The sequence below is a fragment of the Pipra filicauda genome, unplaced genomic scaffold (genome assembly GCF_003945595.2).
Source record: "Pipra filicauda isolate LSUMZ 115617 unplaced genomic scaffold, ASM394559v2 scaffold449_size645428_pilon, whole genome shotgun sequence".
Lineage (NCBI taxonomy): Eukaryota > Metazoa > Chordata > Aves > Passeriformes > Pipridae > Pipra > Pipra filicauda.
The window spans coordinates 202,378-229,364 of record NW_024104586.1 but is presented as its reverse complement, the minus strand read 5'-3'; the positions used below and the strand labels follow the sequence as shown (position 1 = coordinate 229,364).

Sequence of the window (26,987 nt, the reverse complement as noted above, 5' to 3'; positions counted from 1 at the left end):
GTGCTCTTGAATAATGTTATTTTCCCCAGCTGAGAAGAGAATATTGCCTGTGTGGCAGCTCTCTGCTGAGTTTCCTCCATTTCTTTTTGTTTAGGTTGTTTCTTCCTGCCCGTACCTCTCTGAGGCCGTGGTGACGCAGAGCAGAGCTTTGCTGAAGGAGCTCGGATGGAGATCCTGCTGCCATGCCTGGCTGCCTAACACAGGGATCTCGGGAGCACCTGAGGTGCTCAGGTGGAGGTAGAGACACGTGGTCTGACAAAGATGCGCCTTTGTTTGGCCAACACAGTAGCAGGATAAGAACATACACCCCAACTACCTAAAAAGTGTCAACCAAGTGGTGTCAGTGTTTCTGTGTTTCATTCAAGTGCTGTTTCAGAGGAAAGTTGCTGAAGTTTTAAGCTTCTGTTCCTTTCTGGGCCCTTGAATGGTCTGATTTGTCATGGTGGCATATGATTTGTTCATTAACTTTGGGAATCAGCAAACTGTACTCTGTCCTAACTTTGTGGTGTTGGGATGAGGTGTTTGGTGCAGGTTTCTATCATGTCCATCAACTGTTTCAAAAACTGGCCAATCGTGGGTATTATATTTTTTGAAAGAGCCACCTCGTGTTTTCTAAAGCTGGAGGAGAAGGACTGGAAGCTGTTAGTTGTCACCTCCCTTTAATCACAGCTGACAAACCTTCTTCCTCCAAGCAGCCCTTAGTCCACTGCTGTGTCCAGATGAACTGCTGCCGTGCTTATATAAATTGCTTGGCTCAGTTGCATAAAAGGTCACCCATTTTGGCATCCAGAAGAACAGGAGACTCATGACATCTGGCACCACAATCTCTAGTTTGAAAGCAAGAAGATGCTGTGACAAAATTGTTCCTGCACATGTTTTAATGTTGTTATAGAGACAATGTAGGAGAAGGAAGGAAGACAAGAGTCTGCAGTTGTTCCCTGAAATCCAGGCTGTCCAGCGGGTCTTGTTAGTCCATATTCCTGAAGATTTTGCTGTCCCAGTGCGCTGTGGTCTCTGCCAGGTGTGGATGACATGCCATAAGCCTCACACTCCCATCTCAGTGCCTTGGAATGCCAACACTCAAGGGGAGGGCAATGTTTATTTGCTCTCCTGATCCGCACTGTTAAATCTCCACAGGAACACTCTCTCTTGCAGCAGCTATTGCCCATCTTGGAGCCAGGCAGGTGACAGGGTCCTGCACAGTGCTGCCTGAATCTTAATGTCCCACTGCATTCTTCAGCCCCTGTGAGGGACGAGCAGCAGTGTGCATTGCAGTGTTCAGGTGCTGCTGCTTCTACCAGCTTTGTTACTCTTTTGATGAACCTCTTTTATGAGGGGGGCTTTCAAATACGTGACCGGTTTAAAGTTGCCTGGAGAGCTGTACTAGGTTTCCTTTGCTGTGCCTGTGAGGCTCTGCATTCCAAGGCCCTCCAGGGAAAGGTGTTCATGGCTCCTTTTTCCTGAAGAGAAAAGAAGAAACCCCTTCTCTTTTGCCCTCTATCCTTTCCTGCCTGGCAGGCAGCCACCATGATCCACCTTGCTGCAAGTTCCTACACTTCCATGTCGGCTCTAGGAGGGTTTTGCATGATGCTCTGGAGCTGCTCTTGGCTGTCAGACCTTGGCACTGTGCCACTCGAATGGAGCTGGCCAAGTTGCCCTTTCTTTGAGCCAGCAGACCAATTTCTTTGTATCTTCTGAGGTTTTCTTGTGAGTGGAGCTGTAAATGCAAGCTGCTTTCCTCTGTGCCACATTGTATGGCTTTATTTTCACACAGGGAAGGAGATTTTTGAATCTTAACTGTCTCAAGAGATTCTAATTATTTCCTTTAAAAAAAAATCAGATTTACTTGTATGATGACATAAAAGGGATGAAAAAGTAAAATACAGGAATGGAAATTAGACTTGAAGTATACCTAAGCCCTGAAGTATGGGAGAAGCTGGTTTTAGGATGTGGCTCTGTGAGCTTGTACGCCCTTATTTCTCCATCTGAAAATTGAGGATCATGGAAAATACACCGGGTTCTGTAGGACCTGTGGAAAAACACTCCAAAAACACTCCAAAACATCACAGGTCTCCACCAAGGGGGAGGAAATAACTGCTGCTCTTCACTAGGGGTGTTGTACTTGCCTGATTTTAATGGGCCCTTGATGTTTTACTTGAGTTCACACTCGTTCTTCCTTAGGCTCGTGTTTGCTCCCTGATCTCCCCAGCCCTTCCCATTGGCACCGTGTCCTGGGACACGTTGTTTACAGCACCAAGGCCTATCTCAGAGTCCTTGACTTTGGTGCAATCCATCTCAGCAGCCTGTCAGGGCTTGCTGTGACCCTGCACCCTCAGATCCTGCCGCGTGTGCCGGGTTCTGCTCTCCCTCGGTGGCAGGAAGTGCTGATTAGCTCTTCCTCCTGCTCCTCTGGGCAGGTCCCTGCACCCAGAGCTGAGCTTCAGCACCTCCCCTTCGCTGGGCACTGCGGTGCCTTGAGTGGTGTTTCTGACAAAGCCTCTTCAGTCAGCAGTGCCTTACAAACAGTACAAGGCTTTCCAGCCCAGCCAGTGCTTTGAGGAACCTGAGTTCCTTGTGTGAGGATGGTAAAGCCCTCCAGATGTCTGGGAGGGGCAGGAAGGGTGCTTGCCACTGCAAAATGAGCAGCCTTTCTCACGTTAAGAGCAGACATACCCAAGCTTTGCAGCAGGTTTAGAACTTTTGCATACCAAAACAAAATTGCAGCCCTCGGTTTTAGTACTGCCTCCCCCCTTCACATCTTTTAAGCAGTACTGATGACTACTTTTAAGAAGTACTAACTTGATCCTGATTCTTTTTGGGAAGTTGGACTCATTCATCCTTGGAGTGTGGAAGTGGAGGTCAGGAACAACGGATTTGCCTGGAGACTGCAGGCCCTAGAGCACCCCATTGGAATTATGTCCTCTCTCCCAGAGCATCTCCTTGCAAGAAGGATTTTGTTTGGGTTTTTCCTCCCTTTTCTGCTTTCAGAAATGACTAACACAGCTCCCTGAGGCACAGATTATGTGATCCAATTCAGGCTACTGTTGTTTGTGGAGCAATGTTTGTCACCCAAATTAATTTACAAAGCAAAGGGAAAGTGCTGATAGAGGAGTTGCCTCTGGTACTTCTTCCCAGAAGTGTTTAGAGGCAGCACACAATCATCTCCAGCTTGAGACCCTTTCCTTGAACTAGATGTTGTGGTGATTGGGGATAGTGCCATCTCTGGGAATGCTTGGGCATCTCCTGCTTTAATCTATTTTGGAGAACTTGGTAGGGCCTGTTGGCGACCCCTTTGAGGCTCAGAATTGCAATGCTGCAGTTGGTTTCCCTGTGTTAATTGTCAGCTGTCAGTCACTTACCTGTACCTGTCAAAGCACGATTGTGACAGGCTCATGTAGCACCTCCAAAACAAAAGCAGCTGGGAGATGAGATGGTTCAGAGAACTGTACACACCTGTGGCACCAACAGAACATTCCATCCACGCTTGTCAGTTTTATTTACCCAGGATCATAAGTAGGAATCAGCCTCTCCACGAAAATGGCAAAATATAAATCCCTGTGTCTTGTTGCAATACTTTCTGTTCAATTTTAGTTTCTCTTCTGGGAATTCACACAAGCACTGTTTAGGGTTATCTGCCTTGATAGCTTTGTGTAGTGAATCTGTTCTCTTTTCCTGTTGTTGGAAAACCTTTTCTAGTACTGCACAGCTGTCAGCACAATAGAGCCACAAGGATTTTTTTATTTATTTTGGTGGGAGCAATGTCTGTGACTTATTTGGGTTTTTTTGTCATTCCTCAGAGTCATTCACCACTGACTCCTGTGCTGGGTGGAGCAGAGGAGCAAATTGCACTTTGCTGCCAGGGACACATCCAGGCAGGGAAAGGCCACTGAGAACGTTCTGTAGTGTGCAATCCCTGTGAAGCAAACACCCAGCTCCTTGTCTTGTGCAAACTCAATGTGAAAATAACGGAGCTGCTTTTTTCCTGCTGGGATTTCGAGCTGGCTCGTCAACCTTGATGTCGTTCCTTACTCCAGCCTGCTGCAGAAATGCAGGATGGGAAGGGAATGGGGAAATGCATCCCTTGCTTGACTGTGGGCTTAGCTGCACTCATTGCTGATGGAGATCTCTTATAGCAAGAGCTGATGGGAGGAGAGGGAAGATCCCTTTCCGCTTATTCACGTTGTCCTTGGTATCCCACTGCCAGCCGTGGTGCTGGGTTTGCTTTAGCAGAGAACAGATTTCAGGGTGCTGCATCCAGAGCTTGTGGTTATCACCTGCAGCTCAACCTAGTTTGGTTTGAACCAGTAAGGAGAGGCTCTCAATTACTTGGGTTTGCGTGGAACTTAATTCCTTAATGATGGATTTTTTGATTGTTGGTTTGGTTTTGTTTTTTAAAGATGAGGAGATTGTAAGACTACTGCAGAAAAGGGTCTCTACTTGCCTTGTTTGATAACCTTGCTGCAATCAGGTTGTGTGACCAGGAGTGAAAAGGGAGCCTTGGAACAGCTTTATTTCCCTGTGGGAGACCAGTCTTTCACTTTGACTGATGTTCCCATTGTAGCTCTGCTCCAGGGGCTCCTCTGCAATCTCTGCTCGGAAGGATCAGTCTCCTCCTTTGGCCACCATTTCCTGCAGTTAAGGCTCTCTGGCCAGTGTTTTCTGCCTGGGGGAGCCATGGAGTCGTAGGACTTGTGGAAGGAGCAGAGATAACAAGCACCCATCTGTTCTTCTCTTCCATGCCTTCGGGATGTCCGGGTGTCCCTGGTTAGAACTCCTCTCCGGATGAGATAGCAGAGGTGTCACTGTGGGGCAGTCAGGGCAGAAAACAATAGCAGGTCGAGTCCAAAAAACAACATTGACCAGTGAGTACATCTCTGCTGTCAGTCAGGGGCAGAGCTGCTCTGGGGAGGTCAAGGCTGGAGCTGTACCCCACATCCCCTCGGCTTCTTCCTCTGATAAACTTCCAGGAGAGCGACCACACTTGCTCTTCTGGAACCTTGGAGTCGGGAGCTCCACTGGGAGGAAGGCTGCAAGAGCCACAGCGTGTGAGGGCTTTCAAGCCTCTGTTCCTTGAGCAGTGACTGCTCCTTGGCTGAGTGGGATGTTCCAGTACTCGTTTTTCTGCATCTGCTTTGTCATCCAGCTCCAGCCAGTGTCTTCGATGGGTGAGTAAAGAGGCATTGCCTTATTTCTGTTTGGCATCTGTAAAGGTTCATGCTGAGCCTTGGTATTCTTAAGTGAAAGGCTGGAAGATGGGAGAAATATTCTTTTCCTTTGAAGATGATGTAAAATTCTTTCCAGTTGGAAAGATCTTTCTGTCACAGAGCGTGAAGTCTCCTGTACTGGGAGAACCTCTCCTGCCAAGGCACTGTGGGATTTTCCTCTCCCTTTGGAGGACAGGCTCTATGAATAGCCATTATGCTGCCTTTTCACCTGCTTCTTTGACAAATCTGAACTGAATTTAGTGTCATAATGCAGTGCTGCTCACTACGTTGCTTAGTTGTGCTGGAGCAGAGACCTCCAGTTACACAATCCACACAGGATTAATCTCTGCAGAATGGTGGGCTCACAAATGCTTGCTGGAGCCTGATTTGTCACCCAGTATATATGATCCCATGTCAGCTAGAGAACTGATGATACCATCGAGATTACAAATGGAGAAGCTTTGCTTCATAGCTAATGCTTGTCAGGCTGAACTGCTCAGGCCACGCACGGAGTGTTGGGGAGGAAAAAGAATTGAGCCAAGAAAAATGAAAAATGGAGGGAGCCGGAGACAGTGATATGTCTTGTGCAAACCCCCAAGTTTTCATTGGTTGGGGAGAGGAGACGAGAGGCTGATCAGTTTTTTTTCCTAAAAACTCCAATCAGTTTTCAGTACACTGTGCTGCCAAGGGCTGCTGGTGTCTGCAGGGAGGTTGGCGTGGGGCAGCCCTGGCACTCCGAGGGTGGCCGTGAGGATCTGCAGTGTTCCAAAGAGCACTGTCTGCTTATTCTGCTTGTTTGCCTCCCCCTCACTCCTGCCAGAAGCTCTCAGAGGAATGAAGGATGTGAGGAAAGGCTACCTCAGTTCCCCCGATGTGCCTTCTTACCAGCTCCCTTTGAGCTGCTGCATCTTCATCTCAGTAAATTTTGTCTTTAAATTATCTTCTGAATGTTTAGGACTCAACGTGCTCTCCCTAGATGAGTGTTTCCAGAGGCTGTCCACAGAGGATATTTCATAAAGTTAATTGCATGAAAGCTAATGAGGCTGTGTGTATTTTTAGTGCTGCCCAGTTGGGAAGCTGACAGGGCATTCCCACTTCACCTCATTTGGCTTTGAACAGCATGAAAACCTTTTCATCTTGCTGTTGTCTGTGGGTAAGGGCAGGCAAGGAGAGGTGGGTGAAATGGAGAGCTCCTGAGGGATCTCCTCAGAGATTCCCTCCTGCCTTCCCCTCTCTGCTGCTCAGGAGAGCTGGGCTGGTTGTGATGGCAGTGAATCAGCTCCTCTGCCTGTTTTTGAACTGTGAGGTTCCCTTCCTAACCCAGATCCGTGCTCTGCTCTGCAGCACTCCTGACTGTGGCAGCTGCTCCTGCATTTTATGCTGGATTTGAGGCCAAACAAGGTGTGGCTGTGGTTGAGGAAGGTGCAAGGGTGCTCATCAAGAGAGATGCTGTATTTATGAGATACTTGTACAACATTCCATGTCTGTGGGACAGATATTTACAGAGGGCACAGCTAAATAAGGGTGACTTGAAGTCCATTCTCTGAAGCACTTTAAAGTTTCCACTTTAAAATCAGTGGAGCAAATCAAAATAATGAACCAGGAAGGTTTGTGTCCAGAAATTCTAATAGAAATAATGTTCCTCCCCCCACCCAAATTGCATCACCCTATTGTTAAACAAAACAAAACAGCACAGTTTTAGAACTTAAAACGAAATGTGCTGTGGGAAGTAGAGGCTATTCCAGTCTGAGATGCATTTAATCAGAATGGTTGGTTGTATTAGCCTGATTTTAGGAAATAATAATCAATTTTCCTTACTCAGGACAGGATTAGCATTCATTTTGCTTAATAGGGAATAGTCTGTCATGGATAAGTAGTGCTTAATCAGATATTAAATGTAAGGGAAGATGGAACCTGTGGACTTTCAGTGAGGAAGCTGCCAAATCAGGGTTAATTAGAAGACTGAAAATGTAATGAACACTTAAAATCTTTATTTCTGTTCTCCCTATGGAACTCTTATGTTTTAAGTGTTTGCAGAAGGTTCAGAAAGGCCTCTGCAAAGGGACACGCTCCTTGAGGACTGCATGATCAGACGGGGTTTGTGGCCTTGGGAGCAACACAACTGTGTCAAAAGTTGAACATTTTGCTCTCCAGAAGGTCCTGATTCAGACCTTCATGCCCTCTAGATTTTAAGATAATAAATAACAGTTGAGTTGACAACTCAGCTGTGAGGACTGACACCAGCTGTGGGTGGGTTTTAAAAGAGACTGCATAACTTGTTTGAAGTATATTCCTTTGCTCCAAGGCATCTGGGAGAGTTACCAGTGACTTCAGGAGGGGCTTACAGGTTCTCAGTTAGGACTTGAACAAAGGCTGGATATCCTAGACTAGATCCAGTGCTCCCAGGTTGTATTTCCCTTGGCAAAATCACTACCTGGCCCCCAGATTTGCTTATATCTTTTTTTTGTTTTTTTCCCCTGTCAGCAAAGCAGCAAGTCAGACTGTTGCATAATGTTGTAAGAGTTCTGTTGAGGTCTTGGAAGAACGAGTAAATTTAAGCTGAGCTGTCAGAATTTTCCCCAAGACAGTCAGCTTGCTGGTATGACCATGTCTCCCTGGGGATCTCTATCACGGTGATTCTGTTAAGTCAGGGACAGAAAAGGAAATTATTTTGCATTGTTTACGATTCTCAGTCGGTTTGATATCTACCAGCTGTTCTCTCTTGCTGCCTGCCCCAGCCCTGGACCCCTGCTCTGCCTACATCAGCCTCAACGAGCCCTGGAGGAACACGGATCACCACATCAACGGCTCCCAGGGGCAGCCGACGTGCGACAGCCAGATCGACGGGGAGTGGTACCGCTTCACGGGCATGGCGGGCGACGCCATGCCCACCTTCTGCATCCCCGAGAACCACTGTGGCACCCACGCTCCCATCTGGATGAACGGCAGCCACCCGCGGGAGCAGGACGGCGTCGTCCAGCGCCAGGCCTGCGCCAGCTTCAACGGGAACTGCTGCCTCTGGAACACCACCATCGACGTCAAGGCCTGCCCGGGCGGCTACTACGTGTACCACCTCTCCAAGCCCAGCGTGTGCTTCCACGCCTACTGCGGCCGTAAGTGGCTCCCTTTTCCAAAACCCCTTTGTCCCCGGTGCCCGGCTTCGGGCTTTGCCACCCGTCAGGTGCGGGTGGTGGCCTGTCCGTGTGGGATCCGTGAGGCAGTTCCACCCGCTGCGTTCCGCCGGCGGGAATTTTCCATGGCTGACCCGGCCCGCGGTGATTTGGTGCTCTCAGTGGGTGCCGTGGTTTGTCTTGGCTCGCTGCCAAAGTCAAAATTTGCATCTCTGACGTGCAGTAATTAAAGCAGATTGTTTCTTAGCAGCTTCGGCGGTTCGTCTTTCCCAACGTGGGCCAGGTCTGGAACTGCTGGGCTGCTCCCAGGGCAGGAAGCTGATGGGACAAATGTGGTTATTTTTGTTGCATGCTCAGCACTTTGAGCTGACAGTGTTCTTGTCATGCCCTAGATTTTTATGACATCTGTGATGTGGTGGATTGCCAGGGCCCCTGCCTGGACACCAGTGACTGCACCTGTTCCCCGGGGACAACACTAGGACCTGATGGACAGACATGCCTTGGTAAGGGTGGGAATAACCTGTGCCAGCTACCGATGCTTTCTTTCCCTTTGTTTCCTCACTCACTTCTCGACCCATTGCCTTGCAAAGCAGTGCAAAACATGCAGTATTCCAAGAGGAGTTTCCTCCCTTGCTGCCTAGAATAGGTCTATGATTCTGTCAGTGATTCCAAGAGACATCCCACGACTGAATCCATTCTGGTGGCCCTGGAGCTCTGTGTGTACGGAGACTAGATTTGCTTTCTGAAGGCAACAGCTGCACTGCCATTAGCAGAGTCTCTTTGCAAGATCGTGGCACAGTCTCCCTGTGGTATTCAGAAAATACTGTGCAGCCTGTCATTAGATGCTCTGTTGAATGCCTCTTTCCTCCCCAAAAAAAGTTTTGCTGGCTGGTGTAAGGCTGCACACTAAGCTCCACCATATTCCTGCCCTTTTGGGACATTGTCCATGGTCTGGGCCCTAAGGAGAGCCAAAGGACAGTAAGTCCCATCACAGCTGCAGTGGTTTTAGGCAGCATGACGGGGGCGTTTAGGGGGTTGGCATTTGGTGACAGAGACTGGCACGGCCAGAGGGAGGTGTGGAGGGCTGTAAGTGAGAGCAGAGTGGGGAATGTGGGCTTTGGGGATTTGGAAGGGAATCCTCATGGACCTCTGAGGAGAGGATGGCTGTGGTCGTGTGTGTGGTGCTGGGAGGAGAGCACCTGGACTGGGAGGTCAGGGAGAAGATGATCTGTGGGGGAAAGCAAGGGGCTGGGAAGGGGTGGCCCTTGGGGAGCTGCAGAACCACGCTGGTGGATGAGAAGAGGTGAGGTGGAGGGAGGAGGAAGGGGTGCCAGTGTATGGGGGAGATGGGATCTCGTCTGTGTCTTTGTGGCCTGATTTGGTGGTGAGGCTGAAAACAGAGTTGGTCCAGGAGGCTGTGTGGCAGATCAACCTCTTCCATACTGACTACAGCTGACAAAGCAGGCGTGGGTGGTTTCTTCACACCCCTCGTGTCTGTGGGCATCGGGGTAGGGGCCACAGTCATCCCAGTCTGTGGAGAGAGCAGCCTCGCCCTGCTGCAGAGTTACTCTGGCTCACACTGATTCTGTGGAAGGGTTTTGCTTAAGCAGCTCCACATCTCTGCAGCCAAGTGGCTGACTTAGCTCTCTCAGGTAATTAAAAGCATTTATTGGCTGCTTCTGTTCAAGACTTCCAGTCACAGAAGTGCCCTTGACAAGCACCAGCACTCAATAAAAGTGTGCAGGCTCAGAGGAAAGGATTTCCTGCAGCAGGGAGGCTCGCAGGAGCCTGAGCCTGTCTGTGTGTGCTGCAGCTGCCTTCACCCCTCCATGGCCAGGCTGGGCAGGATTTCTGCACTGCTACTTCTCCCTGGGATTCCCAGATGGCACAACAGCTCAGCTGGAATGATCACACTGGGTCACCAGCCTGCAGCCTCTCTTGTGTGGCTCACTCATCTCTCTAATGACTTTCTGTTGCGCTGAGTAATTGTGCAATTACATCTCTCAGAGCAGCTGTGCCAGCCTTCCAGAGAAACTAAATAAATCCCTGTTAGCCTTTCCTAAATGGAGAATATGCTTCTTTTCCCAGCTCCTCCTAAAAAGGGGGGCTGATGATGCTGCAGTAATGCAGCAGAGAGGCTGTGGCTGCCCCATCAAGGGGCAGGTTGGACAGGGCTTGGAGCAACTGGGCTAGTGGAAGGTGTCCCTGCCCATGACAGGGTGCAATGAGATGGGCTTTAAGGACCCTTCCAGCCCAAACCATTCCATGAATGTTAAACAGCTCTGTGCACCTCCCTGTGCTTCTCAGTACATTACATGCTTTGAATCCCAGAGTAGAACTGCTGATCCTCAGTTACATTTTCATTTGCAAGGTCAGTGGTTAGGTAAGGTCTTGGGCTTCCCATCACACATCCACCAACTCAGCACATTGCCTTTGACCTTGTGAATACTTGGATCCATGTCCTACTAAGCCATGGATAAAATCAGCTCAGTGCTCTCCCAGTCCAGTCTCGAGACAACCACAAGTGTCCCAGAAGTGCTGGTTGTCACTGGTGTGGAAGAGCGGGGACAGATCTGTGTGTTGTAGAACCTGAGGGACAGGCAAGGGGGATTGCTGGGTACAGCCCTTGACCACGACAAGCTCTAGGCCCTTCTAAGAGCATCTCTGTGCCTTTGCCAGTTAGCCCTTTCCCTCTTCACCTTCTGTTTTTAAGCAGCTTTAGTTTTATTTTTAGAAGGGAAAGTGTGGAGCCTGTCACGTGTGAAAAGCAGAGTGTCTGTGTGTCTCCTGGACATGCTTCCTGCCTCCCAAAGCAGGGTAGCAGCCAATTCTTTGGCTAAAAATATTCAATTCACGTCGCTTGTGGAAGGAGACACCAGCACCAGCTGCAAGCTGTGGGCACTGTGAGTGTGTGGGACCACTGATACCTAAGAAAGCGCCTCTCTGACCTGTCTCTTAAAATATCTTGCTTTTTTTTCTTAATTTAAGCTTCTGACATCTAGTAAATGCCAGCCTCTAAGCTGTTTTGATAGAACCTTGATTGATAACCTCCGCGTGCTGGCCTGCCTAAGAGAAATTGTTAGTTTTGTGGCTCAACAATAGCAATGTCTGTCCCTTCCTCTGATTCACTTTTTGCACGCAGAGATGAAATCAAGTTGAAGAACGAGAATCTCAGAGAAAAAGTACCTTTCAAAAAAAAAGTAAAGCAGACAGACACAGAGAAAGCTTAGCCTTTAAAACAGGATTAGCAGGAGTCTTCAGAACTTTACCAAGAGATTCAAAAGCCGCTGTCAGAGAGATTACTCATTACATTCCAGAGTTCAGGAAGTGTTCGGACAGCACTCTCGGGGCACATGGATGGGTTGTTGGGTTGTCCTGTGCAGGGCCCGGAGTGGGACTTGACGATCCTTGTGGGTCCCTTCCCATTCAAGATGTCCTGTGATATGATCTCTGCTGTCCTGATCCCGTTCAGCAGGCCAGGAAAGCCAGTCTGAGCAGTGCTCCCACGTGCCAGCTGTGTGTTTACTGAGGGCATGTTCTGACAGTGGTTTGGGGTGCTTTTTTTCAGATGAAAATGAGTGTGAGCAGAACAACGGAGGCTGCAGTGAGTTCTGTGTGAACCTGAAGAACTCCTACCGCTGCGAGTGCGGGGTCGGGCGCACGCTGGGCAGCGACGGCAGAACCTGTGAAGGTGAGGCTGCAGCTGCCACAGGGACAGCAGGAATCATTCCCTCTCCCTTGCAGCACTGCTTCTCTCCTAGCTCCTTGCAGCTGGGATTAAATGTCATTCGTATCACCTCTGTGCTTGCCAGTGGGGTTGTTCCCAAAATATCCTTCTAAGCAAGCAGAGAGAAGTCTCCTTGTTGTTCTCCCTGCCTCATTCACTTGTGTTAGGATTTGCTTGTGTTTACCTCCGTGGGGGAAAGGCAGCAGTGAATCTGGAAAACTGGTTGTCCACACGGAACCGGTTATTGCTGGAGTTGCTGGGATTTGGCTCTGGAGATTTGGGGGGGGGACAGATTTAGCATTGCTGGGGTTTGGCAGCTGACCCTAGGTATGGGGTAATGTCATGACATTAGACTAGAGCATGAGGATCACTTTAGCCTCCTGGGGCAGAGACTGAGGAGAGGGGTGCCAGTGTGTGAACAGAAGTTAGATTTGAGATTTGGGCTGCATTTTGGCTGTTTAGTGTCTGTGAGGGGTTAGCTGTGGGCTCATCTGCTACAGCTCCTTCCCAGGAGTGGCACAGCCAGGCTGAAAACCCTTGATGAGTTTAGACTGGTGGCTTAAAGACCAAATGGTAGGTTTGATCTGTTGTCACTAACAGTATACAGACATCTCTGGGGCAGAAATAGGCAAACCCAGCAAAAATAGACTTGTACCTGATGTTTTCTGTGGTGAGCTGTGAAGAGCTCTGTGCCCCCTCCAAAGCAAAGCCGCTGTGTGGGGTGTTCACAGATACTGTGGGGCCTCAGACAAGAAAAACAGCTGCAGATGTGCCTCACTTTTCAGCTGCCCAGAAGAGCTCAATCTGCTCCCTGAGCTGTGTTAGCAAAACATCACTCATGCAGGCAGTGACACTGCCCTGGGAATGCTGTGCAGAGAGCTCCTGAAGTCCTTGTCACATCATGTGGGGCCAAAAATGGTCTGTGAGCTTTGTCCCTTCCACATCCAGCTCTGAGCTGGTAGGAGGTCACGTAAACCAGCTGTGCAGTTTTTATTCCTCACACTCTTCTGACAGGGCTGGAATAGTCTGTCTGGAAACTTGTTTGTGCTGTTCCCAATGTTGGCTTTTAGGGCCTTTGATATATCATTTAATTTCCCCTTCTGTAAGAAGGATGGTGCTTTTCACAAGTTTAACACTGCTGCTGGGGATTTTTACAGTCTTGTTAGTGAGTTTTATTTCTAAAGATGTGCCCTCAGCTTTGTGAGCCCTTAGAGGATGTGATTTACTTGTGAGCCGCCTCACAGCTGTGGCTAAAAAGAACAAATGCGAGAGATTTAGTTTGATTACATGAGCTGCTGAGGCTGAGTAGGGTTAAAAGTATTATATTCCATTAGGATGCTATACCCATTACTTTGACTCATATGGAGTGTTCAGGCTCTTGTTTTCCATGCACTGTATAGGGGTCAGTATGGGATTTCCATTCTTTTCTTTACATTTCAGTGAAAACCACAGAGTCATTTCTGATGGCAGCCTTGAGGAGAAATATTTTGTATTTATGATTTGTTTATCTCATGTACTGTTGTTTCAGTGAGAACAGTAGTACTCATCTAGCATACTCATCCCAAAGGGTTAAAAAAAATCAAGCAGTGAAGATTATTTCCAAAAAAATCATGACCCTGTTATTTTTTTTATAATAGGAAGCCAACAAGAGCTGGAAATGGCCTTACTTTCCTTAGGTTTTCAAATGTTCAGAATGTGTCTGGATGACCTTTCTGGCTCTTTTCTGTAGCTGTAGTAGCCAGAAATATGTTTTACACAAAAACTCAGGTCCTCAGAGAGTTGCCTCACCTGAATGGATAAGATGTAAGACATGACACATCCTCCAATTAGCTGTGCTGCCCTCCCTCCTCTGCTCTTGACAATGGGGGAAAATTAGGAAGGGAATGAACTTTACGCTGTGAACTCTTGTCATTCTGTCCCTGAGCCAACCTCAAAGCCTTAGAACTCCCAAACCAGCAGAATTCCTGCTAAAGAAACTCCTAGGAGCAGAGTTTCATCCTCACCCTACAGAGAGGTTGAAGGAATCTGGTACAGCCACCCCCCTCACAGCTGGGAAACCCAGGGGGAATGAGCACATCATCTTTTCTCTGGTGTTCCCTGCTGGAAATAGGAGCTGGCTCCCTGCAGGGCTGTCCTCCCCAGGGCAGCTCCCCTGCAAAGCTCAGGGCTGTCATTCCGCTGGTGATGAAGGGAGGGAGTGAGGCAGAACTTTTAAGAGGATTTTCCTCCCACCTTTTTGAAGTAAGAAACAACATAAAAATTTAGTTTATAAGAGGATGTCTCAGGAGAGACAAACAACAAGGGCATGTAGTGACAGGACAAGGGGGAATGGTTTTAAACTGACAGAGGGCAGGTTTAGATGGGATATTGGGAAGAAATTCTTCCCTGTGAGGGTGGTGAGGGCCTGGCACAGGTTGTCCTGAGAAGTCGTAACTGCTCCATCCCTGGAAGTGTCCAAGGCCAGGCTGGATGGAGCTTGGAGCAACCTGGGATAGTGGAAGGTGTGGAACAAAATGGTCTTTAAGGTCCCTTCTTACCGAAGCCATTCTATGATCTTTAAAGGGCCAAGGTGCAGATTGCCTACTCAGTGGGATTTAATTTGGTAAGCTTTTTCACAGAATTCCGTGTTAACCTCATGGTGAAATGACAAAGACAGGAAACTGTACAATTAAAAAGAGGGTTTCCACTGCATTTTCTTGGAAGCAAGCTCTGCCCATGCTGCTGCCTTGGAGCTGTGTTGGCCACAGTCTCTGTTGGTCAGGGGTACGTTGGGGCCCTCAGGGTGTGCTGACTTTCCTTTCTCTCCCAGAAATCGAAGGCTGTCACAACAACAACGGAGGCTGCAGCCATACCTGTATTGAAGTGGAAGACACCTACCAGTGTGAATGTCCAAGGGGACTTGTTCTATCAGAAGACAACCACACTTGCCAAGGTAGGTCAACAAAATCTCCCCAGCAGCCTCTGTCCCCCAGAAGTCTGTCTGAAGGAACTTTTCTTCTTGGTTTTGTTGTCTTAGTCTGTCCTTTCCAGTTTGATTAGTGGAGCTTTGTCATTAATGACAGATCATCCAGAACTGAGAGCCTGAAGGCATTGCTCTTTTAACCAGGCAGGAGAACAGCCACAGGGCCCTCCTGGGTGCCTCTTGCATCACGGGTGGTTTTGGCAGAGTTCACTTACAATTAAGATTGCGTAATATCTCCTGTTGTACTGCTCTGCTTCGGCTCTGTGTGCCTCTGACAAACTGGTGCTGTAGAACTGACATTTTCCATGCTTCAGACTTGAAAATTTTCAGCTCAAGTGGTTCAGTCACTTCCAACAATGGGGTTAAAAAGAGAGGCATGTTTTCTCCAAGTATCTCAGTAGCCATTCCAGTGAGCATTCCTATGCCTTGAAGCAGGGCACTAGCTTTGATACAGGGTGTTCCTGCTGTCCCTTGGAAAAGTGCCTGGGATACATCCTTGCATAGAGGCAAGGACAGCATTATCCTTGGAAAACCTTCCATGTGAACTTTACACAGGGAGCCTTCCTGCTGACTCACTCACACCTATGGCATGCACATGGAATGAACAGGTTCCATTTTTGGGATGGGATTTCCTTTACAAATACATCCCAAGCTACCAGCAGTCTGGTGTCTCCTGGTGTGCTCAGAGAACCTCTTGCAGTCTGATGTGTCACAGAGTGCCCAGACACCAGCTGGAGGGACAGATTCAGACTTCACAGGGGCCAACAGGGCAGGTGTGTCTCAGAGAGGAACTTGGAATGGTCCTGCTTGATGGAATTTCTGCTTTTTTTGAAGCCTTTTAGAAGTGCAGGGCTCCCAAGGGTGAGCACTGCACACTTGGGATCCCGCAGTGCTGCTGGGGGAGGTGGAGGTGGCATTTCCAAGGGCTGTGACTACATTCACTGATTGAAGGTCTGATGGATGGATACAGAGCAATGATTTTCAGTCCTGGCTCTCTGAGGCAACCCCAGCAGGGTTGGGAGCCCTGGGTTTCCCAGCCAATGTTTCTCCTGCTTGTGAGGCTGCTTACTGAGAGCAGCAGCACTGCCGGGGCCAGGCAGGGCTGGGGATGCAGCATCTCATGGAGTGGAATTGCTTGTTCCTCTCCATGTCATGGATTTATGTTCCTGTGCACTGGTCTGCAGTTCTGAGCAGATATGGAGCTGTACCACACAAATTTTTATGAGATCTAATCAGGTTTATATTGGTTCAATTAGCAGTGCAGGGCAGGCACAGTTGCCTGAAGCAATTGGCTGTGCAGCCTCTCCACCCTCCTCTGCGCTGTCTCTACGTTCAGAACACACATTAATAATCTTCCACAGAAACCAGTCTTGACTACAATTTTTCCACAAAGATACCAGCCAGCAAAATACTTGGAATTTTGCAGCCCATCCTAGTACCCCACATCTTTCTGAAGTGCAGGGGGAAATGCTTTTCCTCCTCCCTCCTCTGCCCAAGCTTTTTGTGCCTGTAGGCAGGGTACGACACTGTAATTGGTGTATAGCAGTGGGTCAGGGAATCTGTTCTGCTGGGCAGTCTGTGCAGAAGGATAACCTCTGCTCCAAGCAGCTGCACTTTGGAAGGCTGAGGAAGGAACCAGAGGCTGGAACACAGTGCCAACAACAGCAGACAGCAAAAATGAGCATTGGGCTCACCAGAGAAGCTTCCTACCAGGGTCAAGTGTTGGTGCAAAGCAGAGTTTAAAGTGGAAATGGGGAGGCTTTCCCAGTACTCACAGGTGATCTGTGGTGTATGAGGGTGAAGAACTGAAATGTTTGATTGGCACAGCCTGGATGAGGCTCTCAGGAGCAGGACATGGATGCTGACAGCAAGTCAGGAGGGTGCAGAGCTGGCATCAGCTCTCTGAACGGATGCCAGAGGTTGGGAATAAAAGTGGGCTCCTTGGCATCAGGATAACTCATTTCTGCTGGGCATCTCAGTCCTGGCAGTCGGGACCTCACTGCTTACCCTGGAATAACATGTTGTCTGCACACCTTGTCATCTCCTTTGCAGCTCCCCTGTCCTGGGGGAAGGGGGTCTGCTCAGAGCCGGATCGCGCTGAGGCACCGGCTCTGCTCGCAGCACCACTGACAGATTGGTAGAACTGAAACACTGCTCTCAGCACTGGTTACTATTCCTTGGACAAATGTCTGGGGTGGTTTGAATTGCATTACCAGCTCCTCTGACATGGTCAGTATGAGGAGTTTCCCCCAGTGTTTTCCCAAAGAGCCAGGATTTGTCTTGATTCACCAGTGGATCTGCCTGCAGGTTTCCTTCACTTGTTTCTGTGTGCACACACAGGTCCTGCAGTGCCAGAGCATGGAGGCAGTGGGGTCTTCTTTCTCCTCCTTTGTGCCAATCAAAGACATGCAGAAACAGAGATATCCTTAACCAAACTGGTCCTGAACTTAGGAAAATTGCAGCTGGGGTATGAACTGTCTTGCTCTGAACTGCACCTTTATAGAATAAAAGCATGACATTTTCTTATTTATCAAGGAGTCACTAGGACAGTGAGGCTTTATATCCAGATTGAGCCCATCAGTTCTTCGGAGGATGTTCCTCTGTGTGCACTGTGCTGTGTTCCAAAGTCTCTTTGTCTCCTCCTGAGCTTTGCCATCCGACGTGCTCCGTTATTCCCACTGCCGATGGGGGGGAAGTTAAGGTAGTTCTCAGTTCTTTAAGCTTCTGTTCTAACCCAGCAATGTCATTATGGGAGCATATTGCTGTGGGCACTCTGCATACATTTTAGCATATCACCTTGAAAAGATCAAGTTTTTATTAGGAGTCCTCCCTGCAGGTGTAGAGGCTGTTACAAATACCTTGGCTAGAACAGGAGAATGTTTTTAAGGGGAGTAAAAGGCGTGTCTTAGCAGTGTACCTTGTATTCAAGATCCAGAATCCTAAATTATGTAATTAATGACCAAAGTTAAGGGAAAGCAGGTCATACGAATGTCAAGGACTGAGACTGTAATTTTGGCAAAAAGCTTGGGCAGCTAGTAGATTTGCAAAAAGTTTTGTTGTGGGATTTTAAAATATAATAAAGGGAAATACTGTAAGGGGATTGTTTTTCTGGCACCAGTACACTTGTCCTGTCTCCCAAGGAATATATATATAGCAATTACTTTTTTATTGAAGATTATTCTCTCTTCTTTCCTTTTTCCTTTTGCCCAAGCTGTATGTTTTCTGCCGCTTCTTATGTAATGGAATGGTAATTTAAAAAAATTCACATGGAGACCTGTATTAAAAATTCAGAGGTTGGAAGGAGGTGGGAATGAGTGAGGTAATTGGGTTTGTTTGTCAGAGCTGGGTTTATTGCTTATAAAAATATTATTATGGCATTTTGAGGTGCTTCCATTTTAGCTTGGTATCTATATGGAATTACTCTGCCTTGTTCTGATGTGTTCTGGATTTGATGTAAAATCTGATTAAGGGTCTTAAAAAATGGCTTTGCCTGGGGTGTTGTGAATTTGATATTCGTATCTGGCAAAGGCTCTTCCCAGGACATAGATAGCAGTGCAAGAGATATCAATCAAACCTGTGCTGAGTATTAAGTAAAGCTGGAAATGCTGCACAGCCAAGTTTCTGCTTCAAGTGCGGTGATTGTCTTCATTGTTTTCTGAGGCCTCGCTGTGGCTGGAGAATTTGGGGCCGTGGTAGTTCAGGTTTGTGTTGTGTAGGTAGGAATGCAAGATAGGCAGTTCCTGTGGGGAGATAGTAATGATAAATGCTGCACAGGATTCCCCTTTTTTCCCAATAATAACTGGTACAGCCCTTCCCCAGCTCTCTGGTAGCTTTGTAGTGCAGAATGCTATTATGGAGACTTCTCTTGCAGTTCCAGTGCTGTGCAAGTCGAGTTCTATCGAGGTGAACATCCCAAAGGACCTGGTTGGAGGCCTGGACCTTTCCCTCATCAACACTTCGTGCAAAGGCGTCTCCAACGGCACTCACGTCAACATCCATTTCTCCCTGAAGTCCTGTGGTACTGTTGTAGATGTATGTACTGTACCCTGGCTCTTGGCATCTCTGCATTTGGGGACTTGGCTGTGGCTTCCTTGGGGAATAGGGTTGGTTTAGCTGTACTGTCAGAGCAGTTTCCTGTGTTGCTGTGCAGCTGGTCTCTGAGTAGACCCGGGCTGACATCCCAAAGTAGGAGAGCTTGTTCCACCTCCCCTCCAGTGGTGTGTCTGTCAGCGTGGGTGCTGCTTTCTGCTCACCTGGTGCGTCACAGAGGGAGCTTCACTGTCACGCCAGTGCAGAAGGCACAAGTGCTGTCACTCCTCACCCTCCTGTTGAGATGGATTCTGGTCTCCTCTTCCAAAAATTAAACTGGCAGCTGGTCAGGAACCAGAGAGCCCATCTTAGCAGATGGGTTGCACTGGAAGCCAATTTCTCAGCTTGCTGCAGGAGTGCAGTGCATCACAGCCAACAGCAAACTGAGCCCTTGGTTGGTAAGTGAGGGTGAACATCATTCTGGTTGCAGCGTATAAATTCACAGAGCTGTGCCTTCCGTGGCTACTTGGGGTGTCCTGAACAAAGTCAACCCAGAGAGGTCCTTCTCAGTGATCTCCCCTTTCCCTTCAACACCTCTCTTTGCTGCAGGTAATAGATGACAAGATCATTGCCACCAACCTGGTGACCGGCTTGCCGAAGCAGACCCCAGGCAGCAATGGGGACATCATCGTGCGCACCAGCAAGCTGCTGATCCCGGTGACCTGCGAGTTCCCGCGCCGCTACACCATCTCCGAGGCCTACGTGCCCAACCTCAAGAACTCGCCCCTGGAAATCATGAGCCGCAACCAGGGCATCTTCCCTTTCACCCTGGAGATCTTCAAAGACAAAGACTTTGATGAACCCTACAGGGGGGCTCCTCCCACCCTCAAGCTTCGGGACTCGCTGTACTTTGGGATTGAGCCCTTGGTGCACGTCAGTGGACTAGAGACACTTGTAGAGAGCTGCTTCGCCACTCCCACCTCCAAAATCGATGAGATCCTCAAGTACTACCTGATTCAAGATGGGTGAGTTCACTGTTCCCTCTCTTGCTGGCTGTTGGATGGGAATTGGCAGTGGGGCTGAGTTGTCTTGTCTGTGTGAGGCAGGAAACACTATCCCTTCTCCACAGCAGTTTATCTGCCCTGCTCCCAGCAGTCACCAGCAGCCATCAAGCTGAAAACACCTGTCCCATCAAAAGTAATTGGGAGAAACTGTGGGAGACAGTGAAAGAGGTTACTCCGAGTGCAGCCTTTACAGGCCATATTTCCCTGTAACTAGCTTTGTGGATAATTGAGTTGGCTCCTGTAGAAAAGATTCTCTTTCCTGATATCCTCTCCCTGCCAGCCACAGACTGCCAAACCAATGGGCAGAACCCCCTGATGGCCATGTGCTGCTGCCAGCCAGCTGCTGCAGCAACTGGAGCAAGTTTCTTGATTTTCTCATAATGGCCTTCTTACAGCATGAGCCAGAAGACTCCATTGCTGATCCTAGTTGAAGCTCCAGGAGCATCCCTCTCTCTGATGTCAGTGCAGCAAACTTAGGGTCCCTCAGATTGGCTGTAATTTTCTGGGGGTTAGTGATCTTTGCAGGATATGCTAAAAACAATTCTGTGTGGATCTGTGGGTTCTCTGTAGTGGGTTTTGCATCAGAGGTTTGGGGAGCACTGCTGGGGGCTCAGCTGTGGCTCCTAAGATGATCCCTGTTTTCAGACACTTCTCTGGGTGCCAAAATGACTGTGCCATGCTACAGCATTGCTGTGGAGTGTTTGCATGCAGGAGCTTAACCAGACAATGCTGTGGAAATGTCACAGTCTGCTGTTCCTCTAGGGAGGGAAGTTCAGTCCAGGAAATATCTAAGACATACCCGCAGTGTTGTAGCCTGGCAGTCAAGATACTGTGCTTGTGTAAGCCCTGTGTGTTGTCTTGGGACCATCTTGCCAGACCATCTAATGAGGACAACAATTATTTCCTCACCCACCCTTACAGCTGGTGATGACAAGTCCTGTGTCGTTGTCTCACAGCAAAAGGGTCCTGCAGTGTAAAGTACCCAGAAATTCTCTTTTCATCTCCCAATGAAGGATTCAGCTCTCCCTCCATCCTAGGCTGCAGTCCTTCTGTGCCTGACATTTCTGGGCTTTATGAGCAGATTTGTAATGGGAGAATTGATTTTATTGACTCCCTGCCTCGGCTCTTCCTGTGGACCCTTCACAGAGTCAAGGCTCCAAACATTGATTAATTTCTCCTCATAAGTGATGGGATTCAAAACAGCAACCAAAACCTGAGCCAGATGGAGAAGGGAGAAGGCAGCAAATGTCATGCCTTAAATTCACCCCAGCACTAGTTGGAGGATTTACGGCACCGGCAGCCCCTTGGTACCTGCAGAGGGCATTGAAACTTCATCGAAGGGAAAAGTGGGCTGGAGCCTCATCCAGCCTGCTCCTCTCTGCAGCCTCACTGCAGGCCCCAGTGTCCCCAGTGTCCCCACACACACCACCCCCGTGGGCTGGGCTGTAGTTAAACTGCTCACTAATGATGTGCTATCGAACTAACTGGGGTTCTTTGTCTCTCTCTGTGCTTGCAGCGATTCAAAAGTAAAATTAGCTGAATAAATACTCTGCTGAGTTGTCCCTGCTCCAGACAGTTCTGTAATAACCCAGTTTCCTTCCAGCAACCCAGCCCCAAAAGCCCAGGGCAATAAAGATGGGATTTTTAAATTATTTCGATTATGTAGGATCAGACCTGCAGGAGTTAACTGCAGCTTCCAGAGGGGAACACTGTTCAAATTTGAGGGGATTTACCTTGGACTTAGGGATGGGGAAATTCTCTCTACTGCTTCCTTCCCTGCCTTCTCCAGTCAGCAAGAGGTGGGAGCTGTGGGACTCCAGCCTTCTCCCTGTGCTGATGTGACCACCCTGGAAACCAGGATTTTTCCAGGTCCCTCCCCTGTAGTACCCTGCACTGCTGCTAGCCCAGCCAACCCCAGAGCAGCTCTCCTGCTTCTGATCTGTTCTTCCTCTCTCTGAAAGCACAATGCAGCCAAAGGCACTGACCAAAGGCCCAGGTGATCAGTGTTGAAGCTCTCTGGGGCACCCGGAGCGAGGTCGTGTCAGGCAGGGCAGTGTGCTGTGGTCAGGAACTGTGCTTTAACTGAGCACCACGGAGTGAAGGGAGTTCCACTGCAAGGCTCACCTCGGTTACACCTCAGGCTGCCCCTCATTTGTAGGCTGAGGTGGATATTTTATTCTCCAAACCCTCCTTTCTACCTTAGAACCCCCCAGTAAATGGGTCAGAGCACAGCTCCCGTGGCACTGCCAGTCTGCTTCCTGAACTTAAAGCACAATATGCACAGAAAAGCATTATTTTCCCTGTATCCTGAGCAGGCTCATCCATTTTCCTTCCTTACCCGTGCTCCCTGTCCTTCCCTACCTCTCCAAGGTGGGAGACAGGGTCTGGGAGTTTCCTAGGAGAGTGGATTAGGGTATGGCCCCCCACAAAATGCAAAAGGGCTTGTCCCCATGACTCAGGAGGTTTCTGAGCTGGTTTTGTCCATATATCCCTGATTCTTGCTTGATGTTCTCCCATCTCCCTAACCCCAAACCAGTATGTTTCCTGCCACCAGTGTGGCAAACCTTTGGAGAACTTGAGGTTTAGGAGTCAGTTTGAGCCGGTGTCCAAGAATCATCACAGCTGATGTGCTCACAAATGAGGACAGCCCTACGAGTTGACTTCACAGCCCCAAAGCTTAGCCAGTCACCCATGACAAGTCTTTAACTGTCATTCCTTACAGTCAGATGCCTTCAGGAATACTGCTTTTAACAGCAGTTTTATTCTAAACAACTGAGTGTGTTTGGCCTCAGGGGGGAGGAATCTGTCCGGTTTTGTAGATGCACAGTGGTGGTTTATCAGCTCCCTGGGTTTTGTGTTTGCCTCCAGGGAAGTGCTGCAGACAGGGATATCCCTTGAGGCCATGGAGAAATAGTGGTGAAAATAATACTGGGATCAGAGCAGTGCCTAGTGCTCCCAGGAGCATGTGCTGCTCTCCTGTATGGAGAGCATGATCATATATTGCTAGTGATGGAAAAATTGAAATTATTAATTTAATGCAGTGAATTTGAGCTGTCTGACCAAGTCCAGCAGGAAGAAATATGTAAATGATACAAAGCAAATTTGTTTTTTTTTTTGCTTTCATCATCTGTGATATTTTAGTAATGTGTGTACAGGCTTCATTTTAAGCATAATTTATGTGCATATATATGTGTACACAGAAGTACATAACACATTCAACAGTGTATAACACTGCAGACTGTTGCACAGGAAGGTGAAAGGAGGACAGACTTGCCTGCAGCTCTCTGGCAGTCCCTCTCTGAGGGGACTGGCCCAGGTCCTGCCAGCTCTCTGCTGCTGAGCTGTCCTTTGTCTGGAGATGCTATTAGCATTGCTGTTGTTTTCCCCCATCGTTCCCAATTTTCTCCTGTGGCCAAAGAGGAAGTAGCAGGGATGGTAGCTTAGCTTGAGAGAGCCAAGCCCTCCTTTCCTTTCTCTGGTTAAGTAGGCTGGAATGTCTTTTTCCACTTCTGGGAAAGCCATTAAAAGCCTGTCCCTCTGCTTCCCTCAGCTGCGTGTCCGATGACTCCGTGAAGCAGTACACGTCAAAGGACCATCTTGCCAAGCATTTCCAGGTTCCTGTGTTCAAGTTCGTGGGCAAAGACAACAGGGTAAGCTCAAAACTCAGCTCTCAGGTGATTGCATCAGCTCTGATCTGACCAAGGAATCTCAGCACCAGGGTGGCTGTGTGAGAGTGCAAAGGGGAGGAATGGCTGGGCTAAGGCAGGTGCTGCTGGGCCTGTTCCAGCAGCTGTGTCTTTCAGGAGCCTGACACAGGTGCTTTGGGACAGACTGATAAAAGCAACTAAAATTAGGTTGTGGAACATCAATGCCATAGCAGGCTAAAATCATTGTTGTGTCCAAGGTGGTCTTAGTGGACCCCCGTATGCTGGGCGAGAAGGTGTTCCCAGTCACCAGGCACATTTTGCAGTGTCCTGTCTTCAAAACAGGACAGTCTATAGTTTGGAATCTCTTCAACCTAGTGTCTTCTCTAGCTCTTGGGAGTACAGATGCCAGGATTCCAGATGCAAGGTCACCATCCTGTTCAGTTCAGTGTGAAACCCGGCCGTCCAGGCCAGTGGCACTCTGGGGCAGAAGCTCAGTAGTGAGAGGGCAGTTGAAGGATAATCCCATTTCCCTAATGCAAACAGCTTTCCTTTTCTGTACTGGAATAAACTGGGTCTTCCAGTCATTGTTATGCTCAGCCAACACTGCTTACTCCACAAGGTATAAAGCTGCTGCTCCAGCTACCAGAGAGCCTCATCAGGGCTAAAACAAATGAGATCTTCCAAAATTCAGGAATTTTTCTTGGCCATCTGATTGCCACTGCTGTCTCCACCCTGCATCCTCCCAGCCTGAGCCATGGATTCTGCTTCAAACCACACCATTGATCATGTATTTGTGACTGCTGCTTGCAGGGATCTTGCTTCTTCTCCTTGTCATGTATGGGGCAGGGAGCAGCAACCCTGTCACTGCCTTTGCTGTGCAGGATAACAAGGCAGCTGTCTCCCTGCTCTTTGCATTCTCCTCCTTCCCTCAGCCCCTCATCACTAAGTGTTTTCCTCCTTTCCCCCTCAGATTCTTAGCTTTATGTTTTCTCAGCCCACTTCAAATCCTCTTGCACATTTCTCTCAACCCATCTCTGTGTGAGGCTTCACATGTTCTTGACCTGCTCCCTGCCATGCAGCTCCTGCCAGTCCATGCAAGTTCTTCCAAGCTTATTCCTGGCGTTTTCATCCCTTCTTCTGGAGGATCCTTTCCTGCCTTCCTATCCCCTGTGTGTGCCCCCTTGGCTCACAGACAGATGCCCTGAGATCTCAGCCGGGCACAGCCGGAGCGGCCGGTTTGGCTGCGGGTGGCGATGGTGGATACAGACCCTGTCGGTGCGGGGACAGAAGTGGCTGTGCCATGGCAGTGGTGTGGCTCGTGCTGTGCCAGCAGTGCCAGTGATTCCCAGAGCACTGACCCCGTCCTGCTGTGTCCCCACCCCCAGGAGGTGTTCCTGCACTGCCGCATCCTGGTGTGCGGGGCCCTGGACGAGACGTCCCGCTGTGCCCAGGGCTGCCGGAGACGCGCCCGCAGGGCGGCCGAGGAGGAGGAGGAGAAGGGATCTGTTCATGTGGCAAACCACATCCTGACAGGGGGCCCCATCAGAATCGACTTTGACGACTGACACCCACCCTCTGGAACAGCATCTCCGCCTGAGAGCGGCCTTCCTTATCAGTGCCTTCCTTATCAGTGCCTTCTGCCATGGCTGTTTGAGAAACAAGAGGTATTTGGCAAAGCCCCACTTGCACCTCAGGACTCATTTCCTGAACCCTGCGATGATTATTTGTGAGTGTTTTGGACACCTGGACTGCAGAATGGTTTGGTTTTACCTGCGTTTCTTCCCAGCAACCCTTTGGCTGAAGGGACCCTGTTGCTTTGCAGACCGGAAGCGTTTCCCAGCTTTCTCTTTCCCTACATCCACCTACAGGCTCCAGGACTGTTCGTCCTTGGCTAAACAAATGTTATCCAAGGTCTTCTTGCATCAGACAGTACAAATAGTATCGTAGCTGAACGTGTTTGCCGTGCAGTTCTGTGAGCGATGCTGAAGCTTCTGGGTGACTGTTAATAAAAACAAGTATAAAATATTCTATCTCATCATTTGTAAATTCCCTGGAGTTGTACAATTGTTGTTACAGGCAGCTAAAGCTCAGCTCTATCACAGGCACATTTAAATGTTATTTTAAAAAGTGAAAGGTATTTAATAAGATTTGATTTTTTAGTGTCTTTTGGTAATTGCATGCAGTTTAATAGTGTTTCTGCCTATATTTAGTGTATCATTATTTTTCTCCCTCTTCTCCCACCACCAAAAATGCCTTTGCTAAGTGCTCTGGCACCTTGATTGTAAGAGAAGCACCATTAAACATCTACAAACACCCCCCTCCCAGGCGTGCTGCTACCAAATGTTTGTTTGGAACTTGTGAGGCTTCACCCCGTTAGAGAGACCGTGGCTCCAACGGAGGGATTAGAGGAATGCACAGCAATTATTTACAGGAATCACTTGTAATGTGGGCAGTTCTCAGGACAGGGCTGTCCCCTGGTGACAGGAGACACCAGGCAACCTTGTTCAAGTGCCTGTGGCTGGAGACACAAGGACTGGTGGCATCATGGTTGTCAGGAATCTCTTGGGGCTGTCAAGCTCCTTCCAAAGAAAACATAACGGATGATCAGCTCAGTCTCCTCTGGGCTTCACTCGGGAGTGGGAGCGCTGCGAGGTGAAGGATTGGGGATGTGGGGTGAAAGGAAGGAGGCCCAGTGAGCAGTGAAGGACAAAGGAGAGGCAGGAACAAGGATGAGAGAGGAAGGATCCGTCTCCACCACCAGCTGTGGCACTGCAGTGCATTCCTGAGGTTTTCTGCAAGAGGCTTCTCCATGTGCAGCTCCGTCCTGCGTGTTTGGAGGTCTGCTGGAAGGCCCCTATCCTTCATTACCTGTGTTCTGCTTTGGTTGGAGGCAGCCAAATTACTGCAAAAAAGATTTGTTGCTGCTTTCAAATTAATGGGGAGCCTGTTTGAAGGGATCATTTAGAAGGGAGTCACAAATTACCTCAGCAGTATTCCATTTCACAGATTTATTTGTTCTGGCAAGTGAGATTCCAGTGAGGAATGGGCATTTAATGGGCTGAGAGTTTCATGACTTTTCTAAATGGCTTCATGGCTGCTTTTCCAATCTGGGAATATGTGTGTATTTTAGAGTAAATCATCATTTCTGTGATGATAAGTAGGTATAAGTGGAAAGACACTGTTCCTGTGTTATCTAGCCATATGTGAAAGAAAAAGAGAGGAA

At 48.7% G+C, this 26,987-nt stretch overlaps 1 protein-coding gene across 2 annotated transcripts; it reads left to right on the top strand.

The window, feature by feature from the left end:
• Nucleotides 1–87: 87 nt before the first annotated feature.
• Nucleotides 88–26,078, top strand: OIT3 (oncoprotein induced transcript 3). Of its 2 annotated transcripts, XM_027711053.2 has the most exons (10): nt 88–237; nt 6,549–6,605; nt 7,943–8,317; nt 8,728–8,838; nt 11,904–12,026; nt 14,872–14,994; nt 18,896–19,056; nt 19,663–20,078; nt 23,668–23,767; nt 25,150–26,078. In XM_027711053.2, the coding sequence occupies exons 1-10, from the start codon at nt 183–185 to the stop codon at nt 25,327–25,329; spliced, it is 1,701 nt and encodes a 566-aa protein (XP_027566854.1). In that variant the 5' UTR covers nt 88–182; the 3' UTR covers nt 25,330–26,078. The 2 variants fall into 2 exon arrangements, with proteins under 2 accessions (XP_027566854.1, XP_027566855.1); XM_027711054.2 differs by lacking the exon at nt 6,549–6,605 and having other exon boundaries at nt 88–5,165.
• Nucleotides 26,079–26,987: the final 909 nt, after the last annotated feature.

Bases quoted from the DNA above. Each gene is read 5' to 3' on its own strand.
- OIT3 (XM_027711053.2), top strand. From the start codon at position 183: ATGCCTGGCTGCCTAACACAGGGATCTCGGGAGCACCTGAGGTGCTCA. The intron at 6,606-7,942 runs GTGTGGCTGTGG...TGCCTGCCCCAG, and splicing joins TGGATTTGAGGCCAAACAAG to CCCTGGACCCCTGCTCTGCC. The intron at 12,027-14,871 runs GTGAGGCTGCAG...TTTCTCTCCCAG, and splicing joins CGACGGCAGAACCTGTGAAG to AAATCGAAGGCTGTCACAAC.